The sequence below is a fragment of the Wolffia australiana genome, chromosome 19 (assembly GCF_029677425.1).
Source record: "Wolffia australiana isolate 7733 chromosome 19, ASM2967742v1".
NCBI lineage: Eukaryota > Viridiplantae > Streptophyta > Magnoliopsida > Alismatales > Araceae > Wolffia > Wolffia australiana.
Window position 1 is genome coordinate 2147501 of NC_135853.1, and position 16672 is coordinate 2164172.

At 42.5% G+C, this 16672-nt stretch overlaps 3 protein-coding genes across 7 annotated transcripts in view; 1 reads left to right on the forward strand and 2 right to left on the reverse strand.

Moving 5' to 3' along the window:
• The window catches only part of LOC144715768 (protein THYLAKOID ASSEMBLY 8, chloroplastic-like), a 3097-nt gene extending 2881 nt beyond the window's left edge, over nucleotides 1–216 (forward strand). The window contains exon 2 of the mRNA XM_078590745.1: nucleotides 39–216. The gene's annotated coding sequence lies outside the window, so the exon portion shown is untranslated. The remainder of the gene's footprint in view (nucleotides 1–38) is intronic.
• Nucleotides 217–2417: 2201 nt separating this feature from the next.
• Nucleotides 2418–6341, reverse strand: LOC144715729 (cytochrome B561, amino-terminal protein). 2 transcript variants are annotated; one of them, XM_078590704.1, is made up of 7 exons: nucleotides 6083–6341; nucleotides 5895–5950; nucleotides 5055–5824; nucleotides 4231–4327; nucleotides 3927–4094; nucleotides 3397–3770; nucleotides 2418–2828 (listed from the first exon to the last, which is right to left on the reverse strand). In XM_078590704.1, exons 1-7 carry the CDS (start codon nucleotides 6268–6270, stop codon nucleotides 2688–2690), a joined length of 1794 nt encoding a protein of 597 aa, XP_078446830.1. In that variant the 5' UTR covers nucleotides 6271–6341; the 3' UTR covers nucleotides 2418–2687. The 2 variants fall into 2 exon arrangements, with proteins under 2 accessions (XP_078446830.1, XP_078446829.1); XM_078590703.1 differs by having other exon boundaries at nucleotides 4231–4429.
• A 4581-nt stretch (nucleotides 6342–10922) lies between these two features.
• LOC144715467 (protein SMAX1-LIKE 8-like) lies at nucleotides 10923–14281 on the reverse strand. 4 transcript variants are annotated; one of them, XM_078590391.1, is made up of 3 exons: nucleotides 13849–14281; nucleotides 12112–13543; nucleotides 10923–12046 (listed from the first exon to the last, which is right to left on the reverse strand). In XM_078590391.1, the coding sequence occupies exons 2-3, from the start codon at nucleotides 13409–13411 to the stop codon at nucleotides 11025–11027; spliced, it is 2322 nt and encodes a 773-aa protein (XP_078446517.1). In that variant the 5' UTR covers nucleotides 13412–13543; nucleotides 13849–14281; the 3' UTR covers nucleotides 10923–11024. The 4 variants fall into 4 exon arrangements, with proteins under 4 accessions (XP_078446517.1, XP_078446516.1, XP_078446518.1 ...); XM_078590390.1 differs by having other exon boundaries at nucleotides 12112–13715; XM_078590392.1 differs by having other exon boundaries at nucleotides 12112–13303; nucleotides 13388–14280.
• Between the last annotated feature and the right edge of the window lie 2391 nt (nucleotides 14282–16672).

Genomic DNA, 16672 nt, shown 5'->3' on the forward strand with positions numbered 1-16672 from the left:
AAGTGTGACGTCCCTTATCTTGTTTTTCTCTTTCGCAGGTCTTCCTTTTTTTTTGGCAAAAAACATGGTGCTGAGTATGGCCAACCCTGCGGTTGTGCCCGTAGACCGATCCATCCGTGCCCTGGACCCCACCCAGAGGGATTTTATTTATAAAGTGAAGTGTTTATAAATGTTTATAAGCGTAGAGCGAATATAAATATCCCAATTACACTCGGATCCCACTCGTCCACGCCCATGTGCAGGAAAGGAAACGATATAGAAGTGATACGTAGTAGGTGCTCGGAGAAGTGCTGGCGTCGACGCCTCACACGAGCTCCTCGCATGATGATGGTAGAGATATAGTGGAGCTGTCCCCGCCTTTAACAGGTGCATCGATGAAGTGCGTGGCGAGGACCTCATCCGAGGTGGGAATCCACCCCGTTGTCGTGATTGTCGGATCAGGCGTGAGTGCTCCGAGTGTTCTTAAGACTCTTATCAGAATAATCATCCTTTTCGTCTGCACTCATATTACAATGAGTGTGTGTGATCCCTTTTCAGTTCCACATTTTTTGCACCTGGAGCTACAAATTACAAATGAATTTAAGAATACTCCCATCTGATTTTTGTATTTTCTTGGCATTAGAAATGTATATTCATTTCACTGTATCTTTCTAAATAAAACTGGTTAATAATGATCTTTCTCCAGGGATCAGGAAGCATCGTTGCCAGCCATTTAGTACATTTGAACCGAGATACCACCTCGTAGTTGCAAAAAATGTGGAAACATGCCCACAATAGAAAATTGATGTCTTGAGTCAACTTTTAACTGAAAAATTCAGCACTAGGCTATTTTACCCTAGTAAGGGATTCTATTTAGACTTATGTTCACTCATAATGTCAGCTAGTCACTAGTTAAGTACAGTTATATTGACTTGGTCAATTTTTTGGTAGGGTTAATTTTCTGAGAGAACCCCACAAGAGATTTATTTAATTTTGTGATGATCCAAATACTTTTGATGTAATAGTAGTGAGCACATGTCCTCATAAAGTTTTAGTTTTACACATGACCTGACAAGAAGTATCATAATTCACTATGATCTCTAACCTCATATTCCAAACTTAGATTCGATAATTTCACTTTCCAGCTTGAGGAAATATTACTACTGCTATACTGTGGGTGTGCTTATTAGGGATTTCTTGGCAGGTTTGTGTTTCATAATTTACTCTTTATGTACGTCCCTTTGCCTATGTTTCAGATCCATTCAATTGGATATCTCTATTATTTAAATATAGAATTGGTTTTCAAATCATATTAAACTATTAGAATTGATGAAAAAAAATATTTATTTAATTTATCTAAAATAATTTTGAAGTGTTCCTACATTTCATTGATTTTGATCTTCCAAAAATAGTGAAAAATCTTGAGAAATATAAAATCACCTAGAATAATTATTTTTTGAAGTATAGATGAGTTGCAATTGGATCCGACCCTTACCAACCCTGTATTTAGTGCGGAAAGTTTTATGAATACTTTTGCATCAATCAGATCCTTATAACCACTTATTTAACCCAAATTTTTGTTCATTATTTAACATTTTCATGAGTTTGTAGAAATCCAGGTCCTTATTTTTGAAAATGTTGGTATAGGAGTCACAACAATGGCAAAAATGGTTACACCTTTTTTTTTAAGTTTTATTTTATCTGTAGCTCTTGAGTTTTGATGTAAGTTATGTGTTGAGATAAAGTTTAGTTTTTTATTTATAATTATATGTAAACATTAAAAAACATAAAATTAGTTCTATTTGGTAGTTTTGTTTCAGTCGTAGATGGGCCAAATGTACATTAAGGACCCACAAAATGACCAGATTATGACACTTCCTTATTGTTCATCTTTGATTATGGGTAATGATCAATTAAATGTCTACAAACTTTTCTCTACATTGAGTCCCTTAAATTACTTCACTTTTATTTAGATAAATGTTCTACCTCAGATATTTATCCTATACCTCACTTGTGTGAGAAATATTTCGCGTTGTCCTATGCATCTTTTGATGTATTCCTCTACACAACCCTAATAGTGATTGTTCAACAACAGAAAGAGTGTTTCTGAATTATTTTTCACGTAAAGGACAAGAAAACCCTTTAAAATTAAGTACAAGTCAAATACCTCATAAATCTTGATAAATGTGTAAAGACACTGAGGTAAATGTAATGAAGAGATAAATAGTTTTTAAATTCTAAATATTCATAATTGATGTGGATTATTAGTCTATAAAAAAAGAAATACTTGCACGGTCTTGAGACACAAGAATATCAGCCTGAACACTGGTCATACGAACATGACATTGAACTGAATGTATAATAGTTTTTCCAGATTGAGCTAGTGAAATATAAATTATTGAATTGACCTATATTGAGCCGAACCTTAGTGGATAGTGTTTACATTAACAATTACTTTGCACGAGCAAATCTCAACCTCAAAGAAATTACAAACTTCTTAATGTTTTTCCTCCATATTTGCAATAACTTTAAAAAAATTCAAGATGTCAGCCTACTTTATAAGTTATAAGTTAGTAATTTGAAGACACTGATGTACCTTGATGGTTGCAGGGTTGAAGATTCCCAGCTGTGGAGTTCACTTGGGAGAGAATTTTCTTTTGCTTGCTTGAGAATGAAAGCTGAAAGAGAGAGAAAGAAAGAGCTGACTTTCAGTCTTCACAATCGGCCTCGAGGATTGGGAGGATGCCAAAGGCAGAGGACCCAAGGTGGACCCCACGAATGATGCCACCATAGGTTAGCTGGATTCGATGGCACAGTAGCACTATTGCATCCCACAGAGCAGTTCTTCCCTGCCCAAGAGAAAAGAAATAAACAAAACTTCAGGGAAAAGACAAACAAATGAAATTGTCTTAAAATTCTGATAGAAACATCGATTTCGGTGTGCATCGAAGAAAGGGTTTTCTTAGAGAGAGAGAGAGAAGCACCAGAGAGAATAGTAAGCGAGCTTTGACTTACGGCAAGGGACAGACTACAGTCGAAAGGTATTTTGGCATGTCATACGTCACAGAGTATGCAGTTTCGTTTTGTTTCCGTCCATGGGGATAGATGGAGCAGATGATTTATCGAACAGAGGACAGTATTTTTTTTAAAAAGTGAAGGGGACAGATTTTAAACCTAGAGCAATTTTAAACAGAGGACAATTTTAAACCTAGAGCAAATTGATGGCACCCAATGATGGACAGGAGGCATGAAGGCTTTCTTTCCATTTTCAACTTACCCTAGATGTAAGTGATCAAAGTGCCCCTCATGGAATAAAGTGCCAAAGATACTCCAGGGGATGAATGTTCATAGTCTAGAAGGCTGAAATGGCATATGAATTATAAACAGATATGATTTTTTTAATAAAGAAGTGCTGACCTGAAGAGCTAACTGAAGCTTCTTGTCCCAGTACAAGGCAAAGATGGGAGGGTTCTGTTTTCCAATCACAAGGACACAGGCTCCAGGGTGGATGACCTCTGGCACAGTGGAGACAATCGCCACGTACTTCTCAGGAAACCGATCTTTCGGAGGAAGAACACCCAAGAACAATGGATTCTTGCTCGACTGCGTGCCGGAATACGAGGCGGGCTCAATGTGTAGCATCCATTTTGGCTGGTCAAGGAAGGCGCAAAAGAGGTATGATAGCAAATGCGAATCCGTTGGCAGTTCTGGCGCCCACTTCCTGCTGGCCTTATCAAAAGCCTCTCCGACATTAAACTCATAATTCTTCACGCATGTTCCCTCGGCAAGCTCTGGGTCATCAAAGCACAGAACTTCCGTCATCACCAGTAGAATTGTCTTTTCCCCATTAAATAAAACTTTGATGATCTCAACACTAAGCCAAGACAAAGGATGGATATACAGAAACGAAGATGAATATTATATTTTTGTGTAAAGTAATGAATCACCTCGAATCCTTCTGACCGTGTAATCTGCACGTATGCTACTTTGAGGAAGCAGGCCTTTGACCAGGTCTCCTTTCATCAACGCATGGAGTCGCTGATGCTCTGTGATGGCATCTAGACATCCTTGTATTCCAGATGTTAGACTGGTTTGCTGCAGCAGTTGAGGGTTATCTGCAAAAACGCCATGCTTATCATATTAAGAAAAAAAATGCAGCCAACTTCTATTATTTTTTTAAAAAGTATCAATATTTTTCTAGAAAACTAGATGAGCAAATGAAAAAGGATGAAAGGAGCTGAAATTACAAACTTCGACAGGCATCGCGTGTCTGGAAAAGGAAAGCGCGCAGTTGATGAAGAAGCCCATCTTCATCCTGGGTGAAAGTTGGTTGCCATTCTCTCTGTCCCTGGAGTTGGCCAAAAGCAAACGGACCGGCCGCAGCTGGAGAATCACTTCCAATCGGATTCACACTAATGGATAACCCAATACTGGCAGCCGCCAGCATAACCTAAGTAAAACAGGGTAACAGAATAATTGATTAAAAGAACCAAAAAGAGGATGATCATAGAAAAGACCCATCCACTACAGCACCTCTCTATGACTCGAATCTACTTTCCTATCAAGCGGATTCAGCAAAACAGGGTAACAAAAAGTTATATCCAAAACCAAAAAAAAAGATAACCCGAGGAAAAACAATTCACAATATAACCTAAATAAAACAGAATAATTAATTTAAAAAACCAAAACAGGATAATCAGAGAAAAGACATATCCATTACAGCACCTGTCTATGACTAAAATCTACTTTCTTATCAAGCGGACTAAGCAAAATAGGGTAAAAGACAGTTAATTAGAAAACCGGAAAAATGATAATCCGAGGAATACCCGATTCAATACATCACCTGTCTATGGCTTGAACTATTTTATCCAAAAGAGGATCAAGCAAAACAGGGTTAAAAAATACATAATAAACCAAAAAAAAAGATACTCCGGGGGAAAAACTATCCACTACAGCACCAGCGTATGAATTGAATCTATTTTCTCAACAAGCTGATACAGCAAAACAGGGTAGCAAAAAGATAAAAAAAAATACACTAAAAAAAGGTAGAGAAAAAAACCCAATTACTACAGCACCTGTGTATGGCTTGAATCTATTTTCTCAACAAGCGGATTGAGCAAAACAGAGGAAAACCACTGCCTGAGGTTATCACGCCACTGTTCAATAAATGAATCAATCCCCAAGCTCTCTAGAGCTTCTTGGGTTTGCTCCATTGACATGGGCGAAGGAAGCTCCCCCTCTCCCTTCTTTGGAGGGGTGCTGAACTTCTGATGAGAGCCCGGAGACATTCTTGGAGCCCTCAATGGAGTAGAGCCAGGAGTAGCCTTAGAAGCAGGGCTGACAATGCCAAAGCTTGAAGTCACCTGTGGAGGAGTGGCCTGCTGGATAGCACTAGCAGAATCTGGAATCTTCTTTTGAACATCAGCCAAGAACTGTTCTAGCATTTCTTTAGATGCTATTCCTTTTCCACTGATTGAGCTTGGTTTCAGGCGTGGTGGTGTGGCAGATGAAGGAACAGTTTGTGGTGAAGAAGGCTTCCCCCATGGCCCTGCTTCAGTTTGAGATGGTCGAGTGGGAGTGTAACTCCAATTCAGTGTTCTTAGCAGAGGAACTGGTGTTTCTGGAGTTTTTGTAGGCTTATTCAACGATTTTTCAGGGGATTTCTGCTTCATGCCTAGGAGAGAGAGCTGGCGCTGAGATAATTTTGATTGCCGATCGATGGAAGGGTCCTGGGTAATTTCGTAGGCATTTCTGTAGCTTTTTAACAGACATATCTTGATGAGGGCCGAGAAGCTCGAGGCAAACACCAAGGCAATCAGAATTTTGATGATTTTCCCGATCCTCCCTGAAGAAATAGATCACGCGAAAAGCTAAATTTTTTTAAAAAATTAATGGGTTTCTGGCGGCTAACTTACGAGCAGCGCCATCCGAAAGAGAAAGCGCTTGCAATTTGTCCAAAGGCCGATCTTCCCTGAGGCGAAAAAAAAAATCTTTACATGCACAATCTTTCCACCAACAGAAGAAAAAGACATTGCACATTATTTACATCCTTGAGCAGAGATCGAAGCTGAAACATAGGACAAAGATAACTCGAAAATATAACCTGAAAATGACGGATAGCAACACCGCACCGGAAGCGAAACTGAGAGCGATGATAACAGCTACGGTGGACCTCGGTGGCTGGAGACTTTGAGCTGTAAGCACAGCAGAGAAGGCCGGATTCTGATAGATTGAGAACTCAGCCTTCGATTTGGGCCGCGAAGGAGTTCTCCGCTCAATCGCTTCTGCCATGATCTCTTCACCGATCGACTGGATGCAAGATTTTTCCTTGTTCGTGGGGAATGGGAGGGTTTTGAATCGGTTCTAAGTTCTAACCAAGTCCAAATATATAGGTTTTAAAAGTCTGTTCTATATTATATCATTTGAATTATACTCATTAAATATGAGAATATTAAAATAAAATCCTATTTTAAAAAAAAACTCTAACAGTAAACCTGGGTAGATAATAGAAAATAATTTTACCATACTAACTTGTCAATCTACTTGGTATGGTCCCGTGTAATAAACTACCCTCTTGGTATCCCCCTTGACTGTGGTAGTCATTGCTAATATCTCTCCTCTTCTGTTTGCGTAGTGTTGCTTCTGATTATAATCAATCACTGTGGTCCTTAGGCATGACTTTAGGAACGATTTATGAACAGAGGCAACGGCACAAGCAAAGGGCGAAGCGAATAAATGTTATCAACATATTGTGGCTTGCAGTTTTGGCTAATTGTCCAAGCAAAGTTATGTATGTAACCATGCATCAGTGTGCTTTAATATTGATTTGATAAAGAAAATGAACTCATTAGAGTGTATATCAGGTGGAAAATCTGTACAATATTTGATGAGCTAAATAATATAACATGTCTTTGTATAGAGATCTTAAAGCCCAGTGGACCTTACAGATCAAGCCAACATAAATATTGAAGGACTTTATTGTCAGTTCAGTGATGTAAATTCCTCGTCCCGAAAAAAATCAATACAATTTTTTTATTACTTATATAATTATTACATATTTTTATATTAAACAATACATTAAATGTAAAGTCCATTTTTAGAATTTTTGCATACCCAAACTTTATTCAATTTCAAAATGGTGGATGTGACATACAGTAGACTATAAAAGGAACAAGGGATTGAGATAATGAAGACAAAAATAAAATGATAATTATACAAAATTAAATTTCCAACGCAATATTCTTCTACAAGAGATAAAGTATAGGGTCATTTTTTTTACCGAGCCAGAACATAATCAGAATCTAATGATCCAACTAAAATCTACCTAAAAGGACAAGTCAAAAATACCGAATAATTACCCACCTATTATGTAGCTTTCTTTCTCTAAAAGGAACCATCCATAGTATTGCTAATTACATCCACTACTTAGATAACTGGTGTCATTTCTATGTGCTTTGATTCATTTGAACAAGAGTGTAGATGAAATGGGTTTTACTCATAATGCCAAAGCTCAAGTTGGAACATTTTTCTTCACTATCTCAGAAGTTTTTGCCTCTAAATGGTGTTCTGTGCACACAAATTCCATTCGCAATGATAATTTTGGATAGATTTATTTGCAAAGAGTTATTGGAAATCAATGAAAATTTTGTTTCTTCAATCTTAAATTCAAGGTAACCCATAAGCGACAGGAACATGGCCCATTTTTTTGCATTTTGGATCTTACCATGAATGTCACACTTTGCCTAAATACTTTAATATTTATTTTCTTAAAGTGGGCTGCAATATTGTGTTTTGACAGTTAATGGATGGATATTTCGGCAAAAGTTCAGCCAATGATGTCAGATCATTCTAAAATAATTTATATTACAGCTGGAATGTAATCGATATCAATGTGATACATCTTGTGCCAAGTGTGTGGGACCATGAAAGGTTCAAGAGATGTCTGGCACACCCTTTTCTTAGGTTTGTAAGGATTTCATACATATCATATCATTCTGGCATCACTTCTGTGAAGGCTAATTATTGGTGGACTTATCAATCTAGCTTATTTGCATAAAATACTATACTTTCTCATTTATCGTAAGGCCTCTTGTTATTTTCAATTCATGTCAGGTTTATTATAGACCATAAATCATTTGTCATTTTTAAGACTTGTCGCCTTTGTCACTGAATATGAATATCACTTTTTACTAATTCTTTATCTATCCTGGGCTATTGGCCATGACAGATGATTTCAGATGCCATGTCACGTCCTTTTTTACATATTTATACTCCTCTAGGCCTATATAAGGTTGTTTTCCATTACTGGTACATACTAGAAAATGTGCTGAAAATTAATCTTTGATAAAACTCATACCCGTCATTGAAGAAAGTCCAACTGCATTTTTTAGATTATCCTTTTTTAGATCTCAAATTCCTTACGCTAAGAAATGTCATATTAATTAAACAGTAGCTCAGATAATTATAGGAATATAATTGTGAGTTGATTTATTATTTTGAATGCAGTTTATAAACACAAAATTCTCCCTGTATTCAGATCTTTCTCTACAGACTAACGACTTAAAGTCCAAAACTGTAGTAATCTAAATACCAGTCCATCTCTTCAATCCAATTCACAATCATCAATAGGCATCTTATCTGGTCATTGTAATGACTCAAACTACTGAAAATTGCCACACTCCTTACGAGAGAGAGAGAGAGAGAGATAGAGAGAGAGATGTTTAAGATAAAACTTGGGTTTTGCGATCACCTTTAGTTATTATCCTCATGATGATCAAATGACCAAAAAATTAGATATTACTTCTGCCAATGGTTTCATTCCACTTCAGCTTGTATTGCCAGGTAATATTTGCACCTTCCTTTATTCTCCACTCAAATCTGATGGGACACAATTAACCTCTGGCCCTCTCTGAAGTGTATCTCCCAATCCGATTCTCTTGTAATAAATCAAATAAGATCAATTAGTAGAGAATAAGTGATAAAAACCTTTTGAGGTGCTTAATACCCTTCAAGATGTGACCGGGTTCCTTTTACTTGCCTGATACGTATAGTTGCAAACATACACCTATCTCTATTTTTCTCCGTATTCTTTCCTTTTCATTTTTTCTCCTAGACCATCCGCGCGATCTTCCAAAACATGCATATCTTTCCTGCATCTGCATGCCATTATCATCATCCCTATGCACATCTGAATTAGTGAAATAATGCATTCAATTGTTTCTTTTGTACAGATTTTCATTATTCATGCATGAACATAATACTAATTTATATTCTTTAAGTTAAGTACATTTAAATGCATGGAAAGGAGGCTAAAAAATTCAATGGAATTTTACATAAGGTATTATGATTTTTAAAAATTTCAAAGTTTTTTATGGTAAATATCAGTAAACTTGCCTGGACGCTAGAATTCAAATCTAACCCATTTTTCAACTTGCTTGGACAATAGCCTTAAAGTATTTTGGATCGTGAACAATCGACATTGAATCAGAGTATGTGTCTTGCAGTCACTCCAAATCTGAGATCTACATGAGTCCATTGGGGGGCATGATCCCATAAGTTTATTAGTGACATCTAAGGTGAAATTACTTCCAATGCCAATGGCTCTGCATTTTGAGCTCAGTACATAAAGCAAAAAATCCGGCACGTACATGATCATTGCAGCATAAAACTAGATCATTGGATATCTCACCCTTGATCAATTTCAATTATAAACATATACGGGAAAATTTTTAGATTAATATATCAAACACCACTTTACTACATGTGTGTCATATTGAGCTCTCATTTGACCTCTATCATCTTGATATTGGATTTGTCAAACAATCCAAGGAAAATATCATTAGTCCATTATTGTTTGACCTCGGGAGGCCAATTAATTTTTAGTCCATTAAAGAAATTAATGTGATGGAACAATAAAAGTTTCTAACTGAATCAGCTTAGGTGAATCACACAATAATATGCACTTGAGTCCTCTTATTCATGACATATATGATATTAATTACAACAAACTTGCAAATACAGACACCATGTTATCTATAACTATTAGCCTATATTCCAAAATGCATAAAAGAGTTTTAATGTACTTACACAGATTCTCCCCTTTATTTTTTGTCGCTCGATTTTAAAATATTCTCCCCTTCACAGAAATAATACTTTAGGTCGGTCAATAAGGAGTTATATTCCTCAGTAGAAAAAGTAGTTTTAATGTGCTTACAGAGAGTAATAATTATACTTCCCCTTTATTTTTGATCGCCCAATTTTAAAATATTGATGTCAATAGACGGTAATAACGAAGATGCTTCCACCATCTCTTGAAGATACACCGGAATACTATTTTAGGTCTATGTTAATAAGAAGTCGCATTCATCAATATATGGTAATCATAGAATCTTTTAAGTCAGATGCGTTTGAGCAAATCATCAGAAATACAAAAAGTTATCTTAAAAGGAACCACATTATGGTTTTCTAACATCGACAACTGATTGTCTTTAAATAAGGTTTAGGAGACAATCTGAAAAAATAGACTTGAATACACCACCAACTATTTTGAATTAATAACATCTCGTTTACAAATTCACGGTTCTATTGCACCTATTCCTCTTAAACTCATTTGAAGCTCATACTTAATGCTACAGTTGAGACTAAATAAGTATGAGCTTGTACAGTTAAAAAACAGCACAATGAAACACTTAAAGAGTAACCTTTGGTTGACAGGGGACAAGTAAATTAATGACACAAAGGTTGAAAACTTCATAAAGTACAAACAAATTGCCACTAGTACAAAGTACAAAAATCACTCAAAGGTCCTTCTTTACCTTTTTTCTCCCTGTAACCATTGCCACGAGCTTCTATAAAATTCACAGTCATCAAATACAAGAAAAGTCTAAAAATTTATATTTGGGCCAAGAGTTCCAAACGTTGGGTCTGCTTCAGTAATCAGTATGTTAAAAAAAATGAATTTCCATGTTCAAGTCTGAAAAACTTGGTTATCTACCCTCCTAAAAACTTGCTCGAATGGCTACTGTTCAATACTTAGAAGGAGAAGGTCAAGAGAAGGAAATTCTAGCCGGTAGACGGATGCCAGGGGCCTGCTCGTCCGTCTCCGCCGCCGCCTCGCCGGCGACCAGTCTCAGAGAGCCGCCGCCCGCCGCGGCGGCGGCAGCGCCGCCAACGGCTTTAACGAGCACCGCCCTGACCCACTCCGCCGCCGCCGCGGCGCCGCCGTCCGCCGCCCACGCCGCCGCCAGAATCTGGTCCATCGCCGCCGCCTCTATCTCCACCTCCCCGGCGGCGCTCCGCCGCACCTCCGCCGCCACCGCCGCAAAGTCGAACGCCTTCGTCTCCACCCTCTCGTCCATCTCCGCCAGCAGCTCCTCCGCCGCCGCCGCGTACCCCTCCTCCTCCAACGGCACGTTCAAGTCGAGATCATCCGCCGCCGCACCGTCCCTCCGCCGCCGCTTCGCCGCCGGCGAAGCGGCGACGACCAGCCGCAGCCGCCGCCGCGGCAGCGCCGCCAGCGCCGCCTCCTCCGCGGCCCCCGGCCCGAACGCGGCCACGAAGACGGCGCCGGCCAGGCTGACCTCTCTCCCGAAGGAGTCCGCGAGCCGGCCGGTCCGGACCGCGCGGAGGAGGCTCGCCCGGGCCGGGAGGTCAACGTGGTCAACGTTCTCGAGGAAGACGACCGCGGCCGGGCCGCGGCGGCGGAGCTCGGCCGCCAGGCAGTCAACGGCGGTCTTCCCTCGCTGGGTCAACCCGGCGAGGTCTACGGCGATCATCTTCTCGGCGAAGAGGGACTCGGCGAGGGCGGCGGCGAGCTTCCGCTTCCCGACCGGGTCCGGCCCGACGAGCCCGACCCAGACCGCGCGGCCGGCGAGGGCTCGACCGGCGGCTCGGATGACGGCCCGGGCCGCCTCCTCCTGCCACGGCACCTTCCCGAGCAAGCTCTGGTACAGCCCCTTGGAATCCCCTTCCGCCGTGGCCGAGCCGAGGGCGAGGTCGGTGGACACGGGCTCGGCGGTCTCCGGACCCGGGTCGGGGGGGGGGCCCGGTCGGCGCGCGCCGGTCTGCACTGAACCCGGCACGGAAGATCAGAGAGCGGGGTCAAGTGAAAGAAAGCGCGAGAGAGGAAGACACCTGGGCGGGGGCTGGACCGGACAGAGGCGACGGGGAGGAGCTGCAGGTCCAAGTCCTTGTCCACGCGGGGGTGCAGAGAGAGAAGCTTGGTGTAAACCTCGTACGAGCCGGCCGAGCCCATCAGCCAGACCCGCCCGCGGTGCTCGTCCAGGAGCTTCTTCAGCGCGTTCACCAGGACCCCGAGCCGGAGCAGCGGCCCGCGGTCGGCCGTCCGGTCCAGGAGCTGGACCAGGCGGCTCAGGTCGCCGAAGCTGACGACCGCGCCGGGGGCGGACCGGGGTCGGACCCCGGCGAGCCGGGAGTCGAGCGCGGCTCGGTCCACCTCCCCGGCGACGAACCCCGCCGCCTCGGTCTCGATGGAGGCGAGCTCGAGCCCGCGCGCCTCGGCCGGGAGGCTGGACCAGGCCCGAGCCAGGACCGCCCGCTCGAAGTCCCGGGCCGCGTCCCCGGCCCCGGCCCCGACCAGGAGCGGGTTCCGGCCGGTGGTCCGGGCCAGGACTTGGGCGATCCGCCGGCAGCTCTCGTCCGCGGCGGAGAACGGCGATGCGAAGCTGCGCGGGGTCAGGTCGAAGTTGCAGAGGAACAGCGGCGGGGTTCGTCCGCCGGCGGCGGCGAGCTGGAGAGCCGACGGCGGCGGACGGATGACGGAGAGTTTCACGTCCCGGCTCCGGAAGCCGGCCTCGGAGAGGACCCGGCCCACCGCCGGGTCGTCCAGGACGGCGACGACGAGCTGCTGGAGCTCCACCTTCACGGCGGCGGTCCGCTGCTGGGAGAAGGCGTCGGGGTGGCGGCGCTGGGTGGCTTGGGACCGCCTCACGGCTGCCATGAGAGAGTTGGACACGGGCGGGGGGTCCGGCGGCGCCGCCGGCGGAAGCCGGTCCAGCGCGGCGGAGAGGCGGCGCTCCAGCTTGGCGCCGCCGCCGTTGACGGCGTTTCTCAGCAGAGACGACGACGGAGACGAGAGCAGCGCCGAGAGGACGTGCAGCGGCGTCGTCTGCGCGTGGCCGCGCCGCCGCGCCAGCGCCACCGCGGCGTCCAGCGCCGGCGCCGCCTCCTCCGCCAAGCACTCCCTCGCCGCGCTCGCCGCCGCCGGCATCGATCTTCTCTGCAGATTATTGGTCCCGAATCCTTCCTTTACGTAGTTATGGCGGGTCCTTATCGGGTCGGAGTCGTCGTCCCCGCCCGAAAAGCTCTGAAAGGAACAGCCATGGAGGAGATCAGATTCTAGAAGATGTGATGATGCGATCGGATGAGGAAAGTTCCCCGACCACGTTACCGCCGGTGGGGAAGATGAGGCCATTGATTTGTCCTTGTTACCGCAGACAGCAGGGAGCCCCCGTCGATTTCATCTTTCTCTTGAAAGCAACGTTTCCGATCGCGGCCGATCGAGGTCCCTGGAATTCCTCCTCCGGCTCATCGCCTTTCTCCGCGGCTTGATTGAAACCAGAGAAAGGTCAGCGGCCTTGATCGTGACTTGCTGTTGAAATCATCGGAATCACCGCGATCGAGGAAGCCATTATTCAAAAACGAAGACTCGGAAGTCGAATAGATTAGATCAGATGACGAGATTGAAGTCTCCGATTCACACGGCTGAGTCTGAAACCCTGGGCACGATTAAAAAATTTCGAATCATCGGAATCGCTGAGACGAACGATTTGATTACAAAATAAAAGGAAGATTATCTCGGTGAAATCGAGAGGAATGATGATTAACAGCGGGCAAAGAAGAGGACGGTACAGATCTGACAAAAGGAGATTGATTGCTGTCGCCGATCCACAGTCCGCGGACTCTTAAATCTGAAACCCTATGCTTGGTTAACATTCAACTCATTGGAATCGCGGAGATGAACGATGCCAATCATGCCATACGCCGGACAGACGATTAACAGCTGGGGAAGAAGAGGACACTGCAGATCTTCAGATCTGACGAGTATCGTGGGGCCGGGCTCGCGATCTTTCTTCGCGTTGCGGAGGTCGATTGCTCGCCAACTGTTGACGGATCCCGTCGAAAAAGAAATTCGCCAAATCGCAAAAAAATTTCCAGATCTACAGCCTCGACTGCCATCACTTTTGGCCAATCCAAGCGAGCATCAATCGTCGTTCGTCAGCTGTTCTTCCCCGATTAGTCTCCGAAATCGCCCTCTACGCAAATTTTCACTGTTCCTTGCCTTTTCGCGCCAGGCACCGTTATACTGTTCCGCCGGACCATTTTAGATCCCCCGGAATCAATCATTAAGCATTAGCCTGTCAGATTCCAATCAGGAGCGTTCAACACGTGTCCTCTTCTCCAAGTCTTTCAGAGGGTGACAGGTTTCTAGATCATGGGTGGATGACGGATGACGAATGGTGGCTCAGGGGTTGGATGCCCGTCTCGACCGTCATCCGTATGTAATTCGTCATCGTTAACATTCCATTAGTGTCTGTAGATCGTCATCGTCAATCATTCGCGTTAGCCTCCCTCTCCCCTCCGTCATCCGTCCGTCATATACAGCATTTTCAGTCATCCGTCATCCAACATTTGGGACGGATAACTAATGACAAAAATGTCTTCGTCGAGTCAGCTGGTGGGGTCCACCGGTGCGGTCGATGACGGATGACGATCCTCTTTTGGAAAATTTCATAAAATAATTTCTTTCGTGATAACTATCCTCATAAAGTTGTCACTGTTCAAAGAACCGATAAACGACAGGATTCATCTTTTTGCACCGCAGCTGGACGAATCGTTTTTTAGTATTAAAAAATGAAGTATGCATTTATTGCGGGCATTAAAAAAATGATTTCAGAGCTTTGAAAAATGCATGCGACCCCTCGCGGAGCTAAAGGACACTATCTCTTTTTTATCCACTTTAAATATTTGAGACGTGGAGAGTATTGATTGGATGTCTAAAGATTGCAAATTTAATTGGACGGTGCCAATTTAAAAAGCTTAATACTTTCTGAAAGTAGCCCAACAAGGTCATATTTATTTCAAAAAAATTCAGTTGTTGTATGTGTCAAGCTCATGGACCCCAACTTGGGTCCATGAGAGAGAGATGTATATGGGTAGTTAAATAGAGCAAGATGGAGAGAGAGAGACCATTATTGGGCCACGTGTCACTTTCTCTATCTCTCTCGTCCTTCGTCTCAGTAAAGAGTAGGGATAGTTGCGCAGTTAGGTGCCCACAAGTGTGAATTTCATACTGCCTCAAACCCCTCAGGGCGTGGGACGGTGGCTCTGGAGTCAAAATCTGAACTGCCCACTGCTCAAAACTGCCCAAAACTGTTGCAACTAAAATACACCAGTAATTAAAAAAAAACTTGATACGTTGAATTTATTTTTTAAACATTATTTCTCTCATATAGTTGTTGTGAATTACTTTTAAATTATTGGATTTTTTTAATTTTTAAATAATATTGGGCATTGGCACTGTTTTAATAACTACATCACAGGTTTGTTAAATCCATGAAAAAACCAAAAGATGGTTCTGATAAGAAAAAAAAAAACATTAATATGATAGTACTGTGATAATTTAATAGATTATGCAAGTTGTGGAACTGTGTGGAACACAAGGGGTGGAATGGTGGAATGGGTTGGAGAGGTGGAATAACAGAGGGCCCAATAATTATTCCCTATTTACTTTTCTTATTTATGTTTTTTTTTACTACTCTAGCCACGGGAGATGACAGAGAGGACACTCTAAGAGAACAGACAACTATTTTGGTCACATAGAGATGGAGACTGGAGAGAAATAGGAAAACAAGTAATTGTATAGATTGAGAGATTGAGAGCATATGAAAGAGAGGTGCCAAGGAGATAGCGGAGAAGAGAGGTAGTGATAGATGGATTCTGATATAATGAAAGATAGGGATCTGAATTCTCAACCTTAGCCCAGTTCCAAACTGGCTCAGCTCCATTCCAACTTCAAAATCTAAACCTAGGTCCACGAGTCAGTCCTATGGGCATAAAAATTGCATTTAACTAATAATTTTGAATCCTCATAATTAGTACTTTTTCTGTTATGGAAATCAAAAGGCTCTAAACAGTCTCAATAGTTTGAAGCCAAATGATTTATTATATTAAATAATAGCTTGATGTCTTATTATTTTCATGTTGATGCTCCTCTCTCTGGAGACATTGAAAACACACAAACAGCTACGATTGTATTAAGGCAGAAGATATTCATTAAATTCCTCCACTTTGATTTAAGTACCACCCAATAAAACAGTCAGTGGACCCCATTCACTAATATGACTTGTTCATAGAAAAAGTCATGTGATATACAGTCATATGGCTCACTTATTACTGTGTCCCACATACAACAATTTATTATAAAAGAAAGCAGTATGGGCCACTTATAACATACGGCCTGTTTTCAAAGACTAAGAAGCTTAACATCAAATAAGGGCATACATAAACATATCTAATCAACATAAAATAGTTTCATTTTCATAAAAGGACTGAAGTTCATTTCAATAACCTAAAAAATAAAACATAATGATAGAATTAATGAACTTTGGGGAAAATCAAGCAATGAAGAGGGAAATCAAGCTATTTGAAGGGAAACATGATCGATAATGGGTCT

What these genes read in the sequence shown, in the direction of transcription:
- LOC144715729 (XM_078590703.1), bottom strand. Translation starts at nt 6,270, where the DNA reads ATGGCAGAAGCGATTGAGCGGAGAACTCCTTCGCGGCCCAAATCGAAG. An exon ending in TTGCTATCCGTCATTTTCAG is followed by an intron (nt 5,951 to 6,082) that starts GTTATATTTTCG and finishes TTTTCGCCTCAG; the next exon opens with GGAAGATCGGCCTTTGGACA. An exon ending in TCTTTCGGATGGCGCTGCTC is followed by an intron (nt 5,825 to 5,894) that starts GTAAGTTAGCCG and finishes CTATTTCTTCAG; the next exon opens with GGAGGATCGGGAAAATCATC.
- LOC144715467 (XM_078590391.1), bottom strand. Translation starts at nt 13,411, where the DNA reads ATGGCCTCATCTTCCCCACCGGCGGTAACGTGGTCGGGGAACTTTCCT. An exon ending in CCGGTCCAGCCCCCGCCCAG is followed by an intron (nt 12,047 to 12,111) that starts GTGTCTTCCTCT and finishes TGCCGGGTTCAG; the next exon opens with TGCAGACCGGCGCGCGCCGA.